This window comes from Rhinoderma darwinii, chromosome 4 (assembly GCF_050947455.1).
Source record: "Rhinoderma darwinii isolate aRhiDar2 chromosome 4, aRhiDar2.hap1, whole genome shotgun sequence".
NCBI lineage: Eukaryota > Metazoa > Chordata > Amphibia > Anura > Rhinodermatidae > Rhinoderma > Rhinoderma darwinii.
Genome location: NC_134690.1, coordinates 410,837,518 through 410,857,675, shown reverse-complemented (window position 1 = coordinate 410,857,675; position 20,158 = coordinate 410,837,518). Strand labels below are relative to the sequence as shown.

General features: G+C 54.8%; 1 protein-coding gene across 2 annotated transcripts; it reads left to right on the top strand.

Moving 5' to 3' along the window:
• The first annotated feature begins 430 nt into the window (after window positions 1-430).
• On the top strand, window positions 431-18,815 carry LRRC73 (leucine rich repeat containing 73). Of its 2 annotated transcripts, none has more exons than XM_075864642.1 (7): window positions 431-520; window positions 5,105-5,438; window positions 5,514-5,674; window positions 5,756-5,878; window positions 7,574-7,674; window positions 8,015-8,201; window positions 18,411-18,815. In XM_075864642.1, the coding sequence occupies exons 2-7, from the start codon at window positions 5,167-5,169 to the stop codon at window positions 18,494-18,496; spliced, it is 930 nt and encodes a 309-aa protein (XP_075720757.1). In that variant the 5' UTR covers window positions 431-520; window positions 5,105-5,166; the 3' UTR covers window positions 18,497-18,815. The 2 variants fall into 2 exon arrangements, with proteins under 2 accessions (XP_075720757.1, XP_075720756.1); XM_075864641.1 differs by having other exon boundaries at window positions 502-591.
• Window positions 18,816-20,158: the final 1,343 nt, after the last annotated feature.

Below are 20,158 nucleotides of genomic sequence, written 5' to 3'. Positions count from 1 at the left end.
GAAGCCGCGACCGGAAGTAGCAATCTTACTGTCCGGCCGCGACTTCCGGTCCACAGGAAAATGGCGCCGGACGGCGCGCATTTCAAATTGGACTGTGTGGGAGCGGCGCATGTGCAGTTCCCACACAGACGGCGTACATGTTAGTGGATGGAACGGGCCCCGTTCGCAGTCCCTATGGGACTGTGGCTGCCGTATTCCATGTCTGTATGTGTCGTTAATCGACACATACAGAAATGGAAAAAAAAATGGCAGCCCCCATAGGGAAGAAAAAGTGTAAAAATAAGAAAAAGTAAAACACAAACACACAAATAAATATAAACGTTTTTAATAAAGCACTAACATCTTTAACATATAAAAAAAAAATTGTGATGACACTGTTCCTTTAAATCAGTGAGTGATGACGTCAGTTAATCAGCAGGGCGTGGTCAGACAGTGACGCGATAGTTGCCATAGAAACAGAACGGCGTCACCGGGAGAACAGGAGACCCCGGAACCGGCTGATGGTACCCGCGGGGCAGAGGTAACTACCGGTCTATCCGCACACGTAATTGTCGGACTGTTCTCATACATCCTGTCCGCCTGGAGACCCCGGTAATTACCCCCTACTCTCCCCTCCGCCTGGTCTCGGATATTTACCTATTAATGTTCCTTCTGACCGGAGCTAGTGTGTCGGTGCGATGTATCGGGGTGATGTGTCGGGGTGATGTGTCGGTGCAGTGTGATGTGTCGGGGTGATGTATCGGGGTGATGTGTCGGGGTGATGTGTCGGTGCAGTGTGATGTGTCGGGGTGATGTGTCGGTGCAGTGTGATGTGTCGGTGCAGTGTGATGTGTCGGGGTGATGTGTTGGTGCAGTGTGATGTGTCGGGGTGATGTGTCGGTGCAGTGTGATGTGTCGGTGCAGTGTGATGTGTCGGTGCAGTGTGTCGGTGGAGTGTGATGTGTCGGTGCAGTGTGTCGGTGCAGTGTGATGTGTCGGTGTAGTGTGTTGGTGCAGTGTGTCGGTGCAGTGTGATGTGTCGGGGTGATGTGTCGGTGCAGTGTGTCGGGGTGATGTGTCGGTGCAGTGTGTCGGGGTGATGTGTCGGTGCAGTGTGTCGGGGTGATGTGTCGGTGCAGTGTGTCGGGGTGATGTGTCGGTGTAGTGTGTCGGTGCATTGTGTCGGTGCAGTGTGTCGGTGCAGTGTGTCGGGGGTCTCTGTGCTCATAGTTTGGGGTTTTCCTGCACTGTTGGGGTTATGTGTCGGGGGTGATGTGTCGGTGCAGTGTGTCGGGGGTGATGTGTCGGTGCAGTGTGTCGGGGTGATGTGTCGGTGCAGTGTGTCGGGGTGATGTGTCGGTGCAGTGTGTCAGGGTGATGTGTCGGTGCAGTGTGTCAGGGTGATGTGTCGGTGCAGTGTGTCAGGGTGATGTGTCGGGGTGATGTGTCGGTGCAGTGTGTCAGGGTGATGTGTCGGTGCAGTGTGTCAGGGTGATGTGTCGGTGCAGTGTGTCAGGGTGATGTGTCGGTGCAGTGTGTCGGGGTGATGTGTCGGTGCAGTGTGTCGGGGTGATGTGTCGGTGCAGTGTGTCGGGGTGATGTGTCGGTGCAGTGTGTCAGGGTGATGTGTCGGTGCAGTGTGTCGGGGTGATGTGTCGGTGCAGTGTGTCAGGGTGATGTGTCGGTGCAGTGTGTCAGGGTGATGTGTCGGTGCGATGTGTCGGTGTAGTGTGTTGGTGCAGTGTGTCGGTGCAGTGTGATGTGTCGGTGCAGTGTGTCGGGGTGATGTGTCGGTGTAGTGTGTCGGTGCATTGTGTCGGTGCATTGTGTCGGTGCAGTGTGTCGGTGCAGTGTGTCGGGGGTCTCTGTGCTCATAGTTTGGGGTTTTCCTGCACTGTTGGGGTGATGTGTCGGGGGTGATGTGTCGGTGCAGTGTGTCGGGGGTGATGTGTCGGTGCAGTGTGTCGGGGTGATGTGTCGGTGCAGTGTGTCAGGGTGATGTGTCGGTGCAGTGTGTCAGGGTGATGTGTCGGTGCAGTGTGTCAGGGTGATGTGTCGGTGCAGTGTGTCGGGGTGATGTGTCGGTGCAGTGTGTCGGGGTGATGTGTCGGTGCAGTGTGTCAGGGTGATGTGTCGGGGTGATGTGTCGGTGCAGTGTGTCAGGGTGATGTGTCGGTGCAGTGTGTCAGGGTGATGTGTCGGTGCAGTGTGTCAGGGTGATGTGTCGGTGCAGTGTGTCGGGGTGATGTGTCGGTGCAGTGTGTCGGGGTGATGTGTCGGTGCAGTGTGTCAGGGTGATGTGTCGGTGCAGTGTGTCAGGGTGATGTGTCGGTGCAGTGTGTCAGGGTGATGTGTCGGTGCGATGTGTCGGTGTAGTGTGTCGGTGCAGTGTGATGTGTCGGTGCAGTGTGTCGGGGTGATGTGTCGGTGCAGTGTGATGTGTCGGTGCGATGTGTCGGTGTAGTGTGTTGGTGCAGTGTGTCGGTGCAGTGTGATGTGTCGGTGCAGTGTGTCGGGGTGATGTGTCGGTGCATTGTGTCGGTGCATTGTGTCGGTGCATTGTGTCGGTGCAGTGTGTCGGTGCAGTGTGTCGGGGGTCTCTGTGCTCATAGTTTGGGGTTTTCCTGCACTGTTGGGGTGATGTGTCGGGGGTGATGTGTCGGTGCAGTGTGTCGGGGGTGATGTGTCGGTGCAGTGTGTCGGGGTGATGTGTCGGTGCAGTGTGTCGGGGTGATGTGTCGGTGCAGTGTGTCAGGGTGATGTGTCGGTGCAGTGTGTCAGGGTGATGTGTCGGTGCAGTGTGTCGGGGTGATGTGTCGGTGCAGTGTGTCGGGGTGATGTGTCGGTGCAGTGTGTCGGGGTGATGTGTCGGTGCAGTGTGTCAGGGTGATGTGTCGGGGTGATGTGTCGGTGCAGTGTGTCAGGGTGATGTGTCGGTGCAGTGTGTCAGGGTGATGTGTCGGTGCAGTGTGTCGGGGTGATGTGTCGGGGTGATGTGTCGGTGCAGTGTGTCAGGGTGATGTGTCGGTGCAGTGTGTCAGGGTGATGTGTCGGTGCAGTGTGTCAGGGTGATGTGTCGGTGCAGTGTGTCGGGGTGATGTGTCGGTGCAGTGTGTCGGTGTAGTGTGTTGGTGCAGTGTGTCGGTGCAGTGTGATGTGTCGGTGCAGTGTGTCGGGGTGATGTGTCGGTGCAGTGTGATGTGTCGGTGCGATGTGTCGGTGTAGTGTGTTGGTGCAGTGTGTCGGTGCAGTGTGATGTGTCGGTGCAGTGTGTCGGGGTGATGTGTCGGTGCATTGTGTCGGTGCATTGTGTCGGTGCAGTGTGTCGGTGCAGTGTGTCGGGGGTCTCTGTGCTCATAGTTTGGGGTTTTCCTGCACTGTTGGGGTGATGTGTCGGGGGTGATGTGTCGGTGCAGTGTGTCGGGGGTGATGTGTCGGTGCAGTGTGTCGGGGTGATGTGTCGGTGCAGTGTGTCGGGGTGATGTGTCGGTGCAGTGTGTCAGGGTGATGTGTCGGTGCAGTGTGTCAGGGTGATGTGTCGGTGCAGTGTGTCGGGGTGATGTGTCGGTGCAGTGTGTCGGGGTGATGTGTCGGTGCAGTGTGTCAGGGTGATGTGTCGGGGTGATGTGTCGGTGCAGTGTGTCGGTGCAGTGTGTCAGGGTGATGTGTCGGTGCAGTGTGTCAGGGTGATGTGTCGGTGCAGTGTGTCAGGGTGATGTGTCGGTGCAGTGTGTCGGGGTGATGTGTTGGTGCAGTGTGTCGGGGTGATGTGTCGGTGCAGTGTGTCGGGGTGATGTGTCGGTGCAGTGTGTCGGGGTGATGTGTCGGTGCAGTGTGTCGGGGTGATGTGTCGGTGCAGTGTGTCGGGGTGATGTGTCGGTGCAGTGTGTCAGGGTGATGTGTCGGTGCGATGTGTCGGTGTAGTGTGATGTGTCGGTGCAGTGTGTCGGGGTGATGTGACGGTGCAGTGTGATGTGTCGGTGCGATGTGTCGGTGTAGTGTGTTGGTGCAGTGTGTCGGTGCAGTGTGATGTGTCGGTGCAGTGTGTCGGGGTGATGTGTCGGTGTAGTGTGTCGGTGCATTGTGTCGGTGCAGTGTGTCGGTGCAGTGTGTCGGGGGTCTCTGTGCTCATAGTTTGGGGTTTTCCTGCACTGTTGGGGTGATGTGTCAGGGTGATGTGTCGGTGCAGTGTGTCAGGGTGATGTGTCGGTGCAGTGTGTCGGGGTGATGTGTCGGTGCAGTGTGTCGGGGTGATGTGTCGGTGCAGTGTGTCGGGGTGATGTGTCGGTGCAGTGTGTCGGGGTGATGTGTCGGTGCAGTGTGTCGGGGTGATGTGTCGGTGCAGTGTGTCAGGGTGATGTGTCGGTGCAGTGTGTCGGGGTGATGTGTCGGTGCAGTGTGTCGGGGTGATGTGTCGGTGCAGTGTGTCGGGGTGATGTGTCGGTGCAGTGTGTGGGGGGGATGTCGGTGCAGTGTGTCGGGGGTCTCTGTGCTCTTAGTTTGGAGTTTTCCTGCACTGTTGGGGTGATGTGTCGGGGGTGATGTGTCGGTGCAGTGTGTCGGGGAGATGTGTCGGTGCAGTGTGTCAGGGTGATGTGTCGGTGCAGTGTGTCAGGGTGATGTGTCGGTGCAGTGTGTGGGGGGGATGTCGGTGCAGTGTGTCGGGGGTCTCTGTGCTCATAGTTTGGAGTTTTCCTGCACTGTTGGGGTGATGTGTCGGGGGTGATGTGTCGGTGCAGTGTGTCGGGGAGATGTGTCGGTGCAGTGTGTCAGGGTGATGTGTCGGTGCAGTGTGTCAGGGTGATGTGTCGGTGCAGTGTGTGGGGGGGATGTCGGTGCAGTGTGTCGGGGGTCTCTGTGCTCATAGTTTGGAGTTTTCCTGCACTGTTGGGGTGATGTGTCGGGGGTGATGTGTCGGGGAGATGTGTCGGTGCAGTGTGTCAGGGTGATGTGTCGGTGCAGTGTGTGGGGGGGGATGTCGGTGCAGTGTGTCGGGGATCTCTGTGCTCATAGTTTGGGGTTTTCCTGCACTGTTGGGGGTGCTGTGACAGTTGTGGAGTTTCTGATCTGTTCATACCATGGGGTGTAGTGTGGGGGTCACTAACATTCCCTTCTCGTCCTGTAGGGGGCGGCACTCCTGGTTCCCAGCACTGATTGGCCCCGCAGGCTTCCCCTATTTCACACAAGATGTTACCGGGCTCTATCCAGATGTCGGGGGAGACCCTCTCCAGTGCGGAGGTGAAGGGTGTGTGTGAGGGGCTGGCGGAGGGCACGGTCCGTCTCCTCTCGCTGCGTGGGTGCCACCTCTCGGACAGAGACTTTGCCCGGCTGTGCCAGGGTCTGTCAGAGTCTCCTTCTCTGGTGCAGCTTAATCTTAACCTAGGAGTGGTGTCCGGCACGGTCCGGGTCCAGCAGCTGGCACAAGGTCTCCACCGGAACCGCTCGCTACAGTCCCTCTTGTAAGTATTGAGCTGGGGCCGGGTGCGAGCCGGACACCTTCCTTATAATGATTGTTGGCGCTCTCCTCCCCGCAGCCTGCACGGTAACCCCCTCACAGACACAGGCTTGTCTCTCCTGAACCCCGCTCTGGCTGGGCACCCTGCACTGGTGTCTCTGGACCTTGGGGACTGCCTGCTTGGTGATGAGGGAATCAGCTTGATCTGTGGCCTCCTGCCCCCAGATGGGGCTAAACCAGGTGAGGAGACCCTCAATCCTGTGTGATGCCTTGTGGCCGGACCTCACGGTGGAGATGACCGTTTCCTGTCTATGGTTTTAGGTCTTCGGGAGCTGACCCTCTCTGCCAACCCAGGAATATCGTGCATTGGTTGGGCACGTCTGGCCATCGCTGTAGCTCACAGTTCTCAAGTCCGAACCCTAAATCTGGATTATAATCCACTAGGTAATAGAGATGGTCCTCAGTGTCAGTGGTGACCCATCCTCCATGTTGTCATCGTGCGGTTGTATCTGTACAGGGGTCACACGTCCTCCATGTTGTCATCAGTGTCAGTGTGCGGTTGTATCTGTACAGGGGTCACACGTCCTCCATGTTGGCCTCAGTGTCAGTGTGCGGTTGTATCTGTACAGGGGTCACACGTCCTCCATGTTGTCCTCAGTGTCAGCATGCGGCTGTATCTGTACAGGAGTTGCACATCCTCCGTGTCAGTGTGCGGTTGTATTTATACAGAGGATCACATTGCCTCCATGTTGTCCTCAGTGAGTGGTTGTATCTGTACAGGGGGTCACACATCCTCTGTCAGTGTGAGAACCCTATGCAGACACAACCACACACTGACACTGAGGACAACACAGAGGACATGTAATCCCAGTACACATGGGGTATGTGTGACCCCTGTACAGATACAACCGCCCATTCTCCATGTTGTCCTCAGTACCAGTGTGTGGCTGTATCTGTACAGGGGTCACATGTCCTCAATGTTGTCCTCAGTGTCAATGTGTGGCTGTATCTGTACAGGGGTCACACGTCCTCCATGTTGTCATCAGTGTCAGTGTGCGGTTGTATCTGTACAGGGGTCACACGTCCTACATGTTGTCATCAGTGTCAGTGTGCGGTTGTATCTGTACAGGGGTCACACGTCCTCCATGTTGTCCTCAGTGTCAGTGTGCGGTTGTATCTGTACAGGGGTCACACGTCCTACATGTTGTCATCAGTGTGCGGTTGTATCTGTACAGGGGTCACACGTCCTCCATGTTGTCATCAGTGTCAGTGTGCGGTTGTATCTGTACAGGGGTCACACGTCCTCCATGTTGGCCTCAGTGTCAGTGTGCGGTTGTATCTGTACAGGGGTCACACGTCCTCCATGTTGTCCTCAGTGTCAGCATGCGGCTGTATCTGTACAGGAGTTGCACATCCTCCGTGTCAGTGTGCGGTTGTATTTATACAGAGGATCACATTGCCTCCATGTTGTCCTCAGTGAGTGGTTGTATCTGTACAGGGGGTCACACATCCTCTGTCAGTGTGAGAACCCTATGCAGACACAACCACACACTGACACTGAGGACAACACAGAGGACATGTAATCCCAGTACACATGGGGTATGTGTGACCCCTGTACAGATACAACCGCCCATTCTCCATGTTGTCCTCAGTACCAGTGTGTGGCTGTATCTGTACAGGGGTCACATGTCCTCAATGTTGTCCTCAGTGTCAATGTGTGGCTGTATCTGTACAGGGGTTACACGTCCTCAGTGTCAGTGTGCGGTTGTATTTATACAGGGGATCACATTGCCTCCATGTTGTCCTCAGTATCAGTGTGTGGCTGTATCTGTACAGGGGTTACACGTCCTCCGTGTCAGTGTGCGGTTGTATTTATACAGGGGATCACATTGCCTCCATGTTGTCCTCAGTATCAGTGTGTGGCTGTATCTGTACAGGGGGTTACACGTCCTCAGTGTCAGTGTGCGGTTGTATTTATACAGGGGATCACATTGCCTCCATGTTGTCCTCAGTATCAGTGTGAGGCTGTATCTGTACAGGGGTCACACGTCCTCCATGTTGTCCTCAGTGTCAATGTGTGGCTGTATCTGTACAGGGGTTACACGTCCTCAGTGTCAGTGTGCGGTTGTATTTATACAGGGGATCACATTGCCTCCATGTTGGCCGTGTGTGTGGCGTCCAGTCGAACCCTGGAAGTTTTGGACTTGGAAGGGACCGGATTAGGCAATCAGTCGGCTCAGGTAAGTTTCCAGGTTCCTCCATTGGTTCTTGTAGAGGTGACATTATTTCTGTATGGGAGGTTATGCAGGTTCCTCTAGATCGGCCCCGGTGCAGGATCAGAGCGGCCATGTTGCCTGCTGTTGGCCAATGTCTCTCTATTTCTGTCCTTGGCGTTCTGCGTATTGAGAAGTCTCTAGTTTCCCAGCTCTGTCGGCGGCGGTTCAGGGAGGGCGGCGGGTTAGGAAGGGCGGCACCGGGGAGCAGGCAGACCAGTAGCGGAGGTTTTGTTGGGTCCGCTCAGCTAAGATCCTGTGTCTTTCTTCCACTTGGGATTGCAGGACTTTTCTTCTGTTCCTGCAGATCCTGCTGGACATGGTGCAGAATTATCCGACGCCCCTGAAGTCTTTGGTGCTGTCAGAGAATAACATCAGCCTGGAGCTGCAGCAGCAGATTGCCGACCTGCTATCCGAAGGGGAGGATGAGGACGAGAGTGAAGGACATGGGCAGGATAAACCAGTGAGGGAGAAAGGACTGAAGAACAATTTAGGTAAGTGGCAGCTGGGCCGACAGAGTCGTGGGGATGACGCAGGGGGCGGAGCCTAATATTCATAGATATCAGGATTCCGCTAGTGCCGGTCACTGGAGAAGGTTTTTTTTAATCTATATATAAAAGGTGAGCGAAGTTCTGCCCGGGTAAAGCAGACTACAGGACCTGCAGGACCAGGAACTGGCCCCTCACATGCTGCATCAGTAGTGGCGTGTGTGTGTGTGTGTGTGTGTGTGTGTGTGTGTAGAGGGGTGTGTAGGTGGGTGTAGAGGGGGGGGTGTGTAGGTGTGTAGAGGGTGTGTAGGTGTAGAGGGGTGTGTGTAGGTGTAGAGGGGTGTGTGTGTAGGTGTAGAGGGGGGTGTGTGTAGGTGTAGAGGGGGGTGTGTGTGTAGGTGTAGAGGGGGGTGTGTGTAGGTGTAGAAGGGGGTGTGTGTAGAGGAGTGTCTAGGTGGGTGTAGAGGGGTGTGTAGGTGGGTGTAGAGGGGTGTGTAGGTGGGTGTGTAGGTGTAGAGGGGGGTGTGTGTAGGTGTAGAGGGGTGTAGAGGTGGGTGTAGAGGGGTGTGTGTAGGTGGGTGTAGAGGGGTGTGTGTAGGTGTAGAGGGGTGTGTGTGTAGGTGGGTGTAGAGGGGTGTGTAGGTGGGTGTAGAGGTATGTGTAAGTGTGTGTAGAGGGGTGTCTGTAGGTGTAGAGGGGTGTGTAGTTGTGTGTAGAGGGGTGTGTGTAGGTCTAGAGGGGTGTGTGTAGGTCTAGAGGGTGTGTAGGGGTGTGTGTAGAGGGGTGTAGAAGTATGTGTAGGTGTGTGTAGAGGGGTGTCTGTAGGTGTAGAGGTGTGTGTGTGTAGGTGTAGAGGGGTGGGTGTGTAGGTGTAGAGGTGGGTGTGTAGGTGTAGAGGGGTGTGTGTAGGTGTAGAGGGGTGTGTGTAGGTGTAGAGGGGTGTGTGTAGGTGTAGAGGGGTGTGTGTAGGTGTAGAGAGGTGTGTGTAGGTCTAGAGGGGTGTGTAGGGGTGTGTGTAGAGGTGGGTGTGTAGGTGTGTGTAGAGGGGTGTCTGTAGGTGTAGAGGGGTGTGTAGTTGTGTGTAGAAGGGTGTGTGTAGGTCTAGAGGGGTGTGTGTAGGTCTAGAGGTGTGTAGGGGTGTGTGTAGGTCTAGAGGGGTGTGTGTAGGTCTAGAGGGTGTGTGTAGGTCTAGAGGGGTGTGTAGGGGTGTGTGTAGAGGGGTGTGTAGGTGTAGAGGGGCGTGTAGGTGGGTGTAGAGGGGCGTGTAGGTGGGTGTAGAGGGGCGTGTAGGTGGGTGTAGAGGGGCGGGTAGGTGGGTGTAGAGGGGCGTGTAGGTGGGTGTAGAGGGGCGTGTAGGTAGGTGTAGAGGGGTGTGTAGGTGTAGAGGGGTATGTGTAGGTGTGTGTGTGTAGAGGGGTATGTGTAGGTGTGTGTGTAGAGGGGTATGTGTGTGTGTGTAGGTGTAGAGGGGTATGTGTAGGTGTGTGTGTGTGTAGGTGTAGAGGGGTGTGTAGGTGTAGAGGGGTGTGTAGGTGTAGAGGGGTGTGTGTAGGTGTAGAGGGGTGTGTGTAGGTGTAGAGGGGTGTGTGTAGGTGTAGAGGGTGTGTGTAGGTGTAGAGGGGTGTGTGTAGGTGTAGAGGGGTGTGTGTAGGTGTAGAGGGGTGTGTGTAGGTGTAGAGGGGTGTGTGTAGGTGTAGAGGGGTGTGTGTAGGTGTAGAGGGGTGTGTGTAGGTGTAGAGGGGTGTGTAGGTGTAGAGGGGTGTGTGTAGGTGTAGAGGGGTGTGTAGGTGTAGAGGGGTGTGTAGGTGTAGAGGGGTGTGTAGGTGTGTGTGTAGGTGTAGAGGGGTGTGTGTAGGTGTAGAGGTGTGTGTGTGTAGGTGTAGAGGTGTGTGTGTGTGTGTGTGTGTAGGTGTAGAGGGGTGTGTGTAGGTGTAGAGGGGTGTGTGTAGGTGTAGAGGTGTGTGTGTGTAGGTGTAGAGGTGTGTGTGTGTAGGTGTAGAGGTGTGTGTGTAGGTGTAGAGGGGTGTGTAGGTGTAGAGGGTGGTGTGTGTAGGTGTAGAGGGGTGTGTAGGTGTAGAGGGGTGTGTGTAGGTGTAGAGGGGTGTGTAGGTGTAGAGGGGTGTGTAGGTGTAGAGGGGTGTGTAGGTGTAGAGGTGTGTGTGTAGGTGTAGAGGTGTGTGTAGGTGTAGAGGTGTGTGTGTGTAGGTGTAGAGGGGTGTGTAGGTGTAGAGGGGTGTGTAGGTGTAGAGGGGGGTATGTGTAGGTGTGTGTGTGTGTAGGTGTGTGTGTGTGTGTGTGTGTGTGTGTGTGTAGAGGGGTGTGTGTGTAGAGGGGTGTGTAGGTGGGTGTAGAGGGGTGTGTAGGTGTAGAGGGGTGTGTAGGTGTAGAGGTGTGTGTGTGTGTGTGTGTAGGTGTAGAGGGGTGTGTGTGTAGGTGTAGAGGGGGGTATGTGTAGGTGTGTGTGTGTGTGTGTGTGTGTGTGTGTGTGTGTAGAGGAGTGTGTAGGTGTAGAGGGGTGTGTGTAGGTGTAGAGGGGTGTGTGTAGGTGTAGAGGGGTGTGTGTAGGTGTGAGGGGTGTGTGTAGGTGTAGAGGGGTGTGTGTAGGTGTAGAGGGTGTGTGTAGGTGTAGAGGGGTGTGTGTAGGTGTAGAGGGGTGTGTGTAGGTGTAGAGGGGTGTGTAGGTGTAGAGGGGTGTGTAGGTGTAGAGGGGTGTGTAGGTGTAGAGGGGTGTGTAGGTGTAGAGGGGTGTGTGTGTGTAGAGGGGTGTGTGTGGGTGTAGAGGGGTGTGTGTGGGTGTAGAGGGGTGTGTGGGTGTAGAGGGGTGTGTGTAGGTGTAGAGGGGTGTGTGTAGGTGTAGAGGGTGTGTGTAGGTGTAGAGGGGTCGTGTGTGGGTGTAGAGGGGTGTGTGTGGGTGTAGAGGGGTGTGTGTGGGTGTAGAGGGGTGTGTGTGGGTGTAGAGGGGTGTGTGTGGGTGTAGAGGTGTGTGTGTAGGTGTAGAGGTGTGTGTGTAGGTGTAGAGGTGTGTGTAGGTGTAGAGGTGTGTGTAGGTGTAGAGGGGTGTGTAGGTGTGGGTGTGTGTAGGTGTAGAGGGTGTGTGTAGGTGTAGAGGGGTGTGTGTAGGTGTAGAGGGATGTGTAGGTAGAGGGGTGTGTAGGTGTAGAGGGGTGTGTAGGTGTAGAGGTGTGTGTAGGTGTAGAGGTGTGTGTGTAGGTGTAGAGGGGTGTGTAGGTGTAGAGGGGTGTGTGTGTGTGTGTGTGTGTGTGTGTGTGTGTGTGTGTGTGTGTAGGTGTAGAGGGGTGTGTAGGTGTAGAGGGGTGTGTAGGTGTAGAGGGGTGTGTGTGTAGGTGTAGAGGTGGGTGTGTAGGTGTAGAGGGGTGTGTAGGTGTAGAGGGTGGGTGTGTAGGTGTAGAGGTGGGTGTGTAGGTGTAGAGGTGTGTGTGTAGGTGTAGAGGGGTGTGTAGGTGTAGAGGGGTGTGTGTGTGTGTGTGTGTAGGTGTAGAGGGGTGTGTGTAGGTGTAGAGGGGTGTGTGTAGGTGTAGAGGGGTGTGTGTAGGTGTAGAGGGGTGTGTGTAGGTGTAGAGGGGTGTGTGTAGGTGTAGAGGGGTGTGTGTAGGTGTAGAGGGGTGTTGTAGGTGTAGAGGTGTGTGTGTGTGTGTGTGTGTGTGTGTGTGTGTGTGTAGGTGTGGAGGGGTGTGTAGGTGGGTGTAGAGGGGTGTGTGGGTGTAGAGGGGTGTGTAGGTGTAGAGGGGTGTGTAGGTGTAGAGGTGTGTGTGTAGGTGTAGAGGTGTGTGTGTAGGGGTGTGTAGGTGTAGAGGGGTGTGTAGGTGTAGAGGGGGGTGTGTAGGTGTAGAGGGGTGTGTGTAGGTGTAGAGGGGTGTGTAGTGTAGAGGGGTGTGTGTAGGTGTAGAGGGGTGTGTGTAGGTGTAGAGGGGTGTGTAGGTGTAGAGGGGTGTGTGTAGGTGTAGAGGGGTGTGTGTAGGTGTAGAGGGGTGTGTGTAGGTGTAGAGGGGTGTGTGTAGGTGTAGAGGGTGTGTAGGTGTAGAGGGGTGTGTAGGTGTAGAGGGGTGTGTAGGTGTAGAGGGGTGTGTAGGTGTAGAGGGGTGTGTGTAGTGTAGAGGGTGTGTAGGTCTAGAGGGGTGTGTAGGGGTGTGTGTAGGTGTAGAGGGGTGTGTGTAGGTCTAGAGGGGTGTGTGTAGGTCTAGAGGGGTGTGTAGGGGTGTGTGTAGAGGGGTGTGTAGGTGTAGAGGGGTGTGTGTAGGTGTAGAGGGGTGTGTGTAGGTGTAGAGGGGTGTGTGTAGGTGTAGAGGGGTGTGTGTAGGTGGGTGTAGAGGGGTGTGTAGGTGGGTGTAGAGGGGTGTGTAGGTGGGTGTAGAGGGGTGTGTAGGTGGGTGTAGAGGGGCGTGTAGGTGGGTGTAGAGGGGCGTGTGTAGGTGGGTGCAGAGGGGTGTGTGTAGGTGGGTGTAGAGGGGTGTGTAGGTGGGTGTAGAGGGGTGTGTAGGTGGGTGTAGAGGGGTGTGTGTAGGTGTAGAGGGGTGTGTAGGTGGGTGTAGAGGGGTGTGTAGAGGGGTGTGTAGGTGGGTGTAGAGGGGTGTGTGTAGGTGTAGAGGGGTGTGTGTAGGTGTAGAGGGGTGTGTGTAGGTGTAGAGGGGTGTGTGTAGGTGTAGAGGGGTGTGTGTAGGTGTAGAGGGGTGTGTGTAGGTGTAGAGGGTGTGTGTAGGTGTAGAGGGGTGTGTGTAGGTGTCGAGGTGGGTGTGTGTAGGTGTCGAGGTGGGTGTGTGTAGGTGTCGAGGTGGGTGTGTGTAGGTGTCGAGGTGGGTGTGTGTAGGTGTAGAGGTGGGTGTGTGTAGGTGTAGAGGTGGGTGTGTGTAGGTGTAGAGGGGTGTGTAGGTGTAGAGGGGTGTGTAGGTGTAGATGGGTGTGTAGGTGTAGAGGGGGGTGTGTAGGTGTAGAGGGGGTGTAGGTGTAGAGGGGGGTGTGTAGGTGTAGAGGGGGTGTGTAGGTGTAGAGGGGTGTGTGTAGGTGTAGAGGGGTGTGTGTAGGTGTAGAGGTGGGTGTGTGTAGTGTAGAGGTGGTGTGTGTAGGTGTAGAGGTGGGTGTGTGTAGGTGTAGAGGTGGGTGTGTGTAGGTGTAGAGGTGGGTGTGTGTAGGTGTAGAGGTGGGTGTGTGTAGGTGTAGAGGGGTGTGTAGGTGTAGATGGGTGTGTAGGTGTAGAGGGGGGTGTAGGTGTAGAGGGGGGTGTGTAGGTGTAGAGGGGTGTGTAGGTGGGTGTAGAGGGGTGTGTAGGTGTCGAGGTGGGTGTGTGTAGGTGTAGAGGTGGGTGTGTGTAGGTGTAGAGGTGGGTGTGTGTAGGTGTAGAGGGGTGTGTAGGTGTAGAGGGGTGTGTAGGTGTAGATGGGTGTGTAGGTGTAGATGGGTGTGTAGGTGTAGAGGGGGGTGTGTAGGTGTAGAGGGGGGGGTGTAGGTGTAGAGGGTGTGTGTAGGTGTAGAGGGGTGTGTGTAGGTGTAGAGGGGTGTGTGTAGGTGTAGAGGGGTGTGTAGGTGTAGAGGGGTGTGTGTGTGTAGAGGGGTGTGTAGGTGGGTGTAGAGGGGTGTGAGGTGTAGAGGGGTGTGTAGGTGTGTAGGTGTAGAGGTGTGTGTGTGTGTGTGTGTGTGTAGGTGTAGAGGGGTGTGTGTAGGTGTAGAGGGTGTGTGTGTAGGTGTAGAGGGGGTATGAGTAGGTGTGTGTGTGTGTGTAGAGGGGTGTGTGTAGGTGTAGAGGGGTGTGTGTAGGTGTAGAGGGGTGTGTGTGTAGGTGTGTGTGTAGGTGTGTGTGTGTGTGTGTGTGTGTGTGTAGAGGGGTGTGTAGATGTAGAGGGGTGTGTAGGTGTAGAGGGGGGTATGTGTAGGTGTGTGTGTGTGTGTGTGTGTGTGTGTGTAGAGGGGTGTGTGTGTGTAGAGGGGTGTGTAGGTGTAGAGGGGTGTGTAGGTGTAGAGGGGTGTGTAGGTGTAGAGGGGTGTGTAGGTGTAGAGGGGTGTGTAGGTGTAGAGGGGTGTGTAGGTGTAGAGGGGTGTGTAGGTGTAGAGGGGTGTGTGTAGGTGTAGAGGGGTGTGTGTAGGTGTAGAGGGGTGTGTAGGTGGGTGTAGAGGGGTGCGTAGGTGTAGAGGTGTGTAGGTGTAGAGGTGTGTGTGTGTAGGTGTAGAGGTGTGTGTGTGTGTGTGTGTGTAGGTGTAGAGGTGTGTGTGTGTATGTGTAGAGGTGTGTGTGTGTAGGTGTAGAGGAGTGTGTAGGTGTAGAGGGGTGTGTGTAGGTGTAGAGGGGTGTGTGTAGGTGTAGAGGGGTGTGTGTAGGTGTAGAGGGGTGTGTGTAGGTGTAGAGGGATGTGTAGGTGTAGAGGGGTGTGTAGGTGTAGAGGGGTGTGTAGGTGTAGAGGTGTGTGTGTGTGTAGGTGTAGAGGGGTGTGTGTAGGTGTAGAGGGGTGTGTAGGTGTAGAGGGGTGTGTGTAGGTGTAGAGGTGGGTGTGTAGGTGTAGAGGTGGGTGTGTAGGTGTAGAGGTGGGTGTGTAGGTGTAGAGGTGGGTGTGTAGGTGTAGAGGTGGGTGTGTGTAGGTGTAGAGGGGTGTGTAGGTGTAGAGGGGTGTGTAGAGGGGTGTGTAGGTGTAGAGGGGGGTGTGTAGGTGTAGAGGGGGGTGTGTAGGTGTAGAGGGTGTGTGTAGGTGTAGGGGTGTGTGTAGGTGTAGAGGGGTGTGTGTAGGTGTAGAGGGGTGTGTGTAGGTGTAGAGGGGTGTGTAGGTGTAGAGGTGTGTGTGTGTGTGTGTGTGTGTGTGTGTGTGTGTAGGTGGGTGTAGAGGGGTGTGTAGGTGTAGAGGGGTGTGTAGGTGTAGAGGGGTGTGTAGTGTAGAGGGTGTGTAGGTGTAGAGGGGTGTGTGTAGGTGTAGAGGGGTGTGTAGGTGTAGAGGGGTGTGTGTAGGTGTAGAGGGGTGTGTATAGGTGTAGAGGTGTGTGTGTGTGTGTAGGTGTAGAGGTGTGTGTGTGTGTAGGTGTAGAGGGGTGTGTAGGTGTAGAGGGGTGTGTAGGTGTAGAGGGGGTGTGTAGGTGTAGAGGTGGGTGTGTAGGTGTAGAGGTGGGTGTGTAGGTGTAGAGGTGGGTGTGTAGGTGTAGAGGTGGGTGTGTAGGTGTAGAGGTGGGTGTGTAGGTGTAGAGGTGGGTGTGTGTAGGTGTAGAGGGGTGTGTGTAGGTGTAGAGGGGTGTGTGTAGGTGTAGAGGGGTGTGTGTAGGTCTAGAGGGGTGTGTGTAGGTCTAGAGGGGTGTGTAGGGGTGTGTGTAGAGGGGTGTAGAGGGGGTGTAGGGGTGTGTGTAGAGGGGTGTAGAGGTGGGTGTAGAAGTATGTGTAGGTGTGTGTAGAGGGGTGTCTGTAGGTGTCGAGTGTGTGTAGAGGGGTGTGTGTAGGTGTAGAGGGGTGTGTGTAGGTGTAGAGGGTGGGTGTAGAGGGGTGTGTGTAGGTCTAGAAGGGTGTGTGTAGGAGTAGAGGGGGGTGTGTAGGTGTGTGTAGGTGTAGAGGGGTGTGTGTAGGTGTAGAGGGGTGTGTGTAGGTGTAGAGGGGTGTGTGTAGGTGTAGAGGGGGGTGTGTAGGTGTAGAGGGGTGTGTGTAGGTGTAGAGAGGTGTGTAGGTGTAGAGGGGTGTGTGTAGGTCTAGAGGGGTGTGTAGGGGTGTGTGTAGAGGTGGGTGTAGAGGGGTGTGTAGGTGTGTGTAGAGGGGTGTCTGTAGGTGTAGAGGGGTGTGTAGTTGTGTGTAGAGGGTGTGTAGTTGTGTGTAGAAGGGTGTGTGTAGGTCTAGAGGGGTGTGTAGGGGTGTGTGTAGGTGTAGAGGGGTGTGTGTAGGTGTAGAGGGGGGTGTGTAGGTGTAGAGGGGTGTGTAGGTGTAGAGGGGCGTGTAGGTGGGTGTAGAGGGGTGTGTAGGTGGGTGTAGAGGGGTAGGTGTAGAGGGGTGTGTGTAGGTGTAGAGGGGTGTGTAGGTGTAGAGGGGTGTGTAGGTGTAGGGTGTGTGTGTAGGTGTAGAGGGGTATGTGTAGGTGTGTGTGTAGGTGTAGAGGGTGTGTAGGTGTAGAGGGGTGTGTAGGTGTAGAGGGGTGTGTGTAGGTGTAGAGGGGTGTGTGTAGGTGTAGAGGGGTGTGTGTAGGTGTAGAGGGGTGTGTAGGTGTAGAGGGGGGTGTGTAGGTGTAGAGGGGGGTGTGTAGGTGTAGAGGGGGGTGTGTAGGTGTAGAGGGGGGTGTGTAGGTGTAGAGGGGGGTGTGTAGGTGTAGAGGGGGTGTGTAGGTGTAGAGGGGTGAGTGTAGGTGTAGAGGGGTGAGTGTAGGTGTAGAGGGGTGTGTGTAGGTGTAGAGGTGGGTGTGTGTAGGTGTAGAGGTGGGTGTGTGTGTAGGTGTAGAGGTGTGTGTGTAGGTGTAGATGGGTGTAGATGGGTGTGTAGGTGTAGAGGGGGGTGTGTAGGTGTAGAGGGGGGTGTGTAGGTGTAGAGGGGGGTGTGTAGGTGTAGAGGTGTGTGTGTAGGTGTAGAGGTGTGTGTGTGTAGGTGTAGAGGTGTGTGTGTAGGTGGGTGGGTGTAGGTGTAGAGGGGTGTGTGTAGGTGTAGAGGGGTGTGTAGGTGTAGAGGGGTGTGTAGGTGTAGAGGGGTGTGTAGGTGTAGAGGTGTGTGTGTGGAGGGGTGTGTAGGTGGGTGTGGAGGGGTGTGTGTGTGGAGGGGTGTGTAGGTGGGTGTAGAGGGGTGTGTAGGTGTAGAGGTGTGTGTGTAGGTGTAGATGGGTGTGTAGGTGTAGAGGGGGGTGTGTAGGTGTAGAGGGGGGTGTGTAGGTGTAGAGGGGGGTGTGTAGGTGTAGAGGTGTGTGTGTGTAGGTGTAGAGGTGTGTGTGTGTAGGTGTAGAGGTGTGTGTGTGTAGGTGTAGAGGTGTGTGTGTAGGTGGGTGGGTGTAGGTGTAGAGGGGTGTGTGTAGGTGTAGAGGGGTGTGTAGGTGTAGAGGGGTGTGTAGGTGTAGAGGGGTGTGTAGGTGTAGAGGTGTGTGTGTGGAGGGGTGTGTAGGTGGGTGTGGAGGGGTGTGTGTGTGTGTGTGGAGGGGTGTGTAGGTGGGTGTGGAGGGGTGTGTAGGTGGGTGTAGAGGGGTGTGTAGGTGGGTGTAGAGGGGTGTGTAGGTGTAGAGGGTTGTGTGTAGGTGTAGAGGGGTGTGTGTAGGTGTAGAGGGTTGTGTGTAGGTGTAGAGGGTTGTGTGTAGTTGTTGTGGTTTTAATATTTTGCCTGTAATTTTCCGCGGGCTCTGGAATCCCCTGATCTCCTGGATTTTGTGGTTGAGTTTTTGCACCACTCCATGTTCTCACCAGGATAAAGTGACACAACGGGGCACACAGGGTACACGGGGCACACGGGGTCACCCCCTTTATTCAGAGCAACACCAGGTAAATGAAGCAGTTGTTGCAGGCGGCGGGTGAATTGGGGATGATGATGGTTTCGGAAGCGACGTTAGAAATATGAAGAGTGGATGTACAATATGGGGGAGGGGTGGGAATGTACAATATGGGGGAGGGGTGGGTATGGGGCATGTACAGTATGGGGGAGGGGTGGGTATGGGGCATGTACAGTATGGGGGAGGGGTGGGAATGTACAATATGGGGGAGGGGTGGGTATGGGGCATGTACAGTATGGGGGAGGGGTGGGTATGGGGCATGTAGAGTATGGGGGAGGGGTGGGAATGTACAATATGGGGGAGGGGTGGGCATGTACAGTATGGGGGAGGGGTGGGAATGTACAATATGGGGGAGGGGTGGGTATGGGGCATGTACAGTATGGGGGAGGGGTGGGAATGTACAATATGGGGGAGGGGTGGGTATGGGGCATGTACAGTATGGGGGAGGGGTGGGCATGTACAGTATGGGGGAGGGGTGGGCATGTACAGTATGGGGGAGGGGTGGGTATGGGGCATGTACAGTATGGGGGAGGGGTGGGAATGTACAATATGGGGGAGGGGTGGGTATGGGGCATGTACACTATGGGGGAGCGGTGGGCATGTACAGTATGGGGGAGGGGGGGCATGTACAGTATGGGGGAGGGGGGGCATGTACATTATGGGGGAGGGGGGGCATGTACAGTATGGGGGAGGGGTGGGCATGTACAGTATGGGGGAGGGGTGGGCATGTTTACAGGGTGTCTCGTACAGTCAGATCACTTGCATTGTTGCCCATGTTTCTCAGGTCCTGGAACTCATCGGGTTCTCCTGACCTCCGGCCTTGCTGACGGGCTCCTTGCTGACGGGCTCCTTGCAGAGACGGAGATGTGAGGTTCCACTGCTGTCACACAACATGGCGTCTACTGAAGGTAAACAGAAGTGAGCGACGGCTGCTGCTCCACCTGCGCAGCCTTCACAGATGGAGAAGACGGGCGTGTTCACTGATGGACCATTCCCAGTTTTGCACAATTCAGGAGCGGCCGGCGGGGTCCGGGGGGTAAATTATTGCCACAGAATATTTCTAGAAATCTATTCTACACGTCTATGCTGCACTGGCACGCAACCTGCACCTCTGCCACCAGGGGGCGCTGCACGGGTCAGAGCTCTGTCCACTCTACAAGCACAAGGAAATAAAAATATTCCTACAGAATCCGTGTCTCCGCTGCCTGGGGGGGGGGGGGGGGTTGTAGTGCATGAGTGGGGGGGGGGGCGCAGTGGGCGGGGGGCACTTTACCTCTGGGGTTTCTCATTATTATATTTTCCATCACAAGACCCTGTGACAGGTCATTACATAAATACTCTGTGCTGCTGGGAGGACCCTTCTCCTTCATGTATGTTACGCTCAGTCGGTGTACTCCCACATGATCAGCACTCTCCTCTGCTGAAATGCTCTGTGCTGCTAGGGTCTCTGCTCTATACACTCTGTAAATCTCAGTCTACTCATTTTCAAAAAATCAGCTCAACCATATCCTTAAATACTCTGTGCTGAACATTCCGACTGTGGTTTAACTTGATTTGTTCTTCAGTTGAGACACATCAAGAAATTATTAAAGCTGATAAGAAGGTGGATTACTTCATCCCTCTGTAATGCCCAATGACATCACACATCTGATGCTACATGTGACATATAGCCACACCCCTGCAATGACGTCACATCTGATGCTACATGTGACATATAGCCACACCCCTGCAATGACATCACGCATCTGATGCTACAAGTGACATATAGCCACACCCCTGCAATGACGTCACATCTGATGCTACAAGTGACATATAGCCACACCCCTGCAATGACATCACACATCTGATGCTACATGTGACATATAGCCACACCCCTGCAATGACATCACGCATCTGATGCTACAAGTGAAATATAGCCACACCCCTGCAATGACATCACACATCTGATGCTACAAGTGACATATAGCCACACCCCTGCAATGACATCACACATCTGATGCTACATGTGACATATAGCCACACCCCTGCAATGACATCACGCATCTGATGCTACAAGTGACATATAGCCACACCCCTGCAATGACATCACACATCTGATGCTACATGTGACATATAGCCACACCCTTGCAATGACATCACACATCTGATGCTACATGTGACATATAGCCACACCCCTGCAATGACATCACACATCTGATGCTACATGTGACATATAGCCACACCCCTGCAATGACGTCACACATCTGATGCTACATGTGACATATAGCCACACCCCTACAATGACGTCACACATCTGATGTTACATGTAACATATAGCCACACCCCTGCAATGACATCACACATCTGATATTACATGTAACATATAGCCACACCCCTGCAATGACATCACACATCTGATGCTACATGTGACATATAGCCACACCCCTGCAATGACATCACACATCTGATGCTACATGTGACATATAGCCACACCCCTGCAATGACATCACGCATCTGATGCTACAAGTGACATATAGCCACACCCCTGCAATG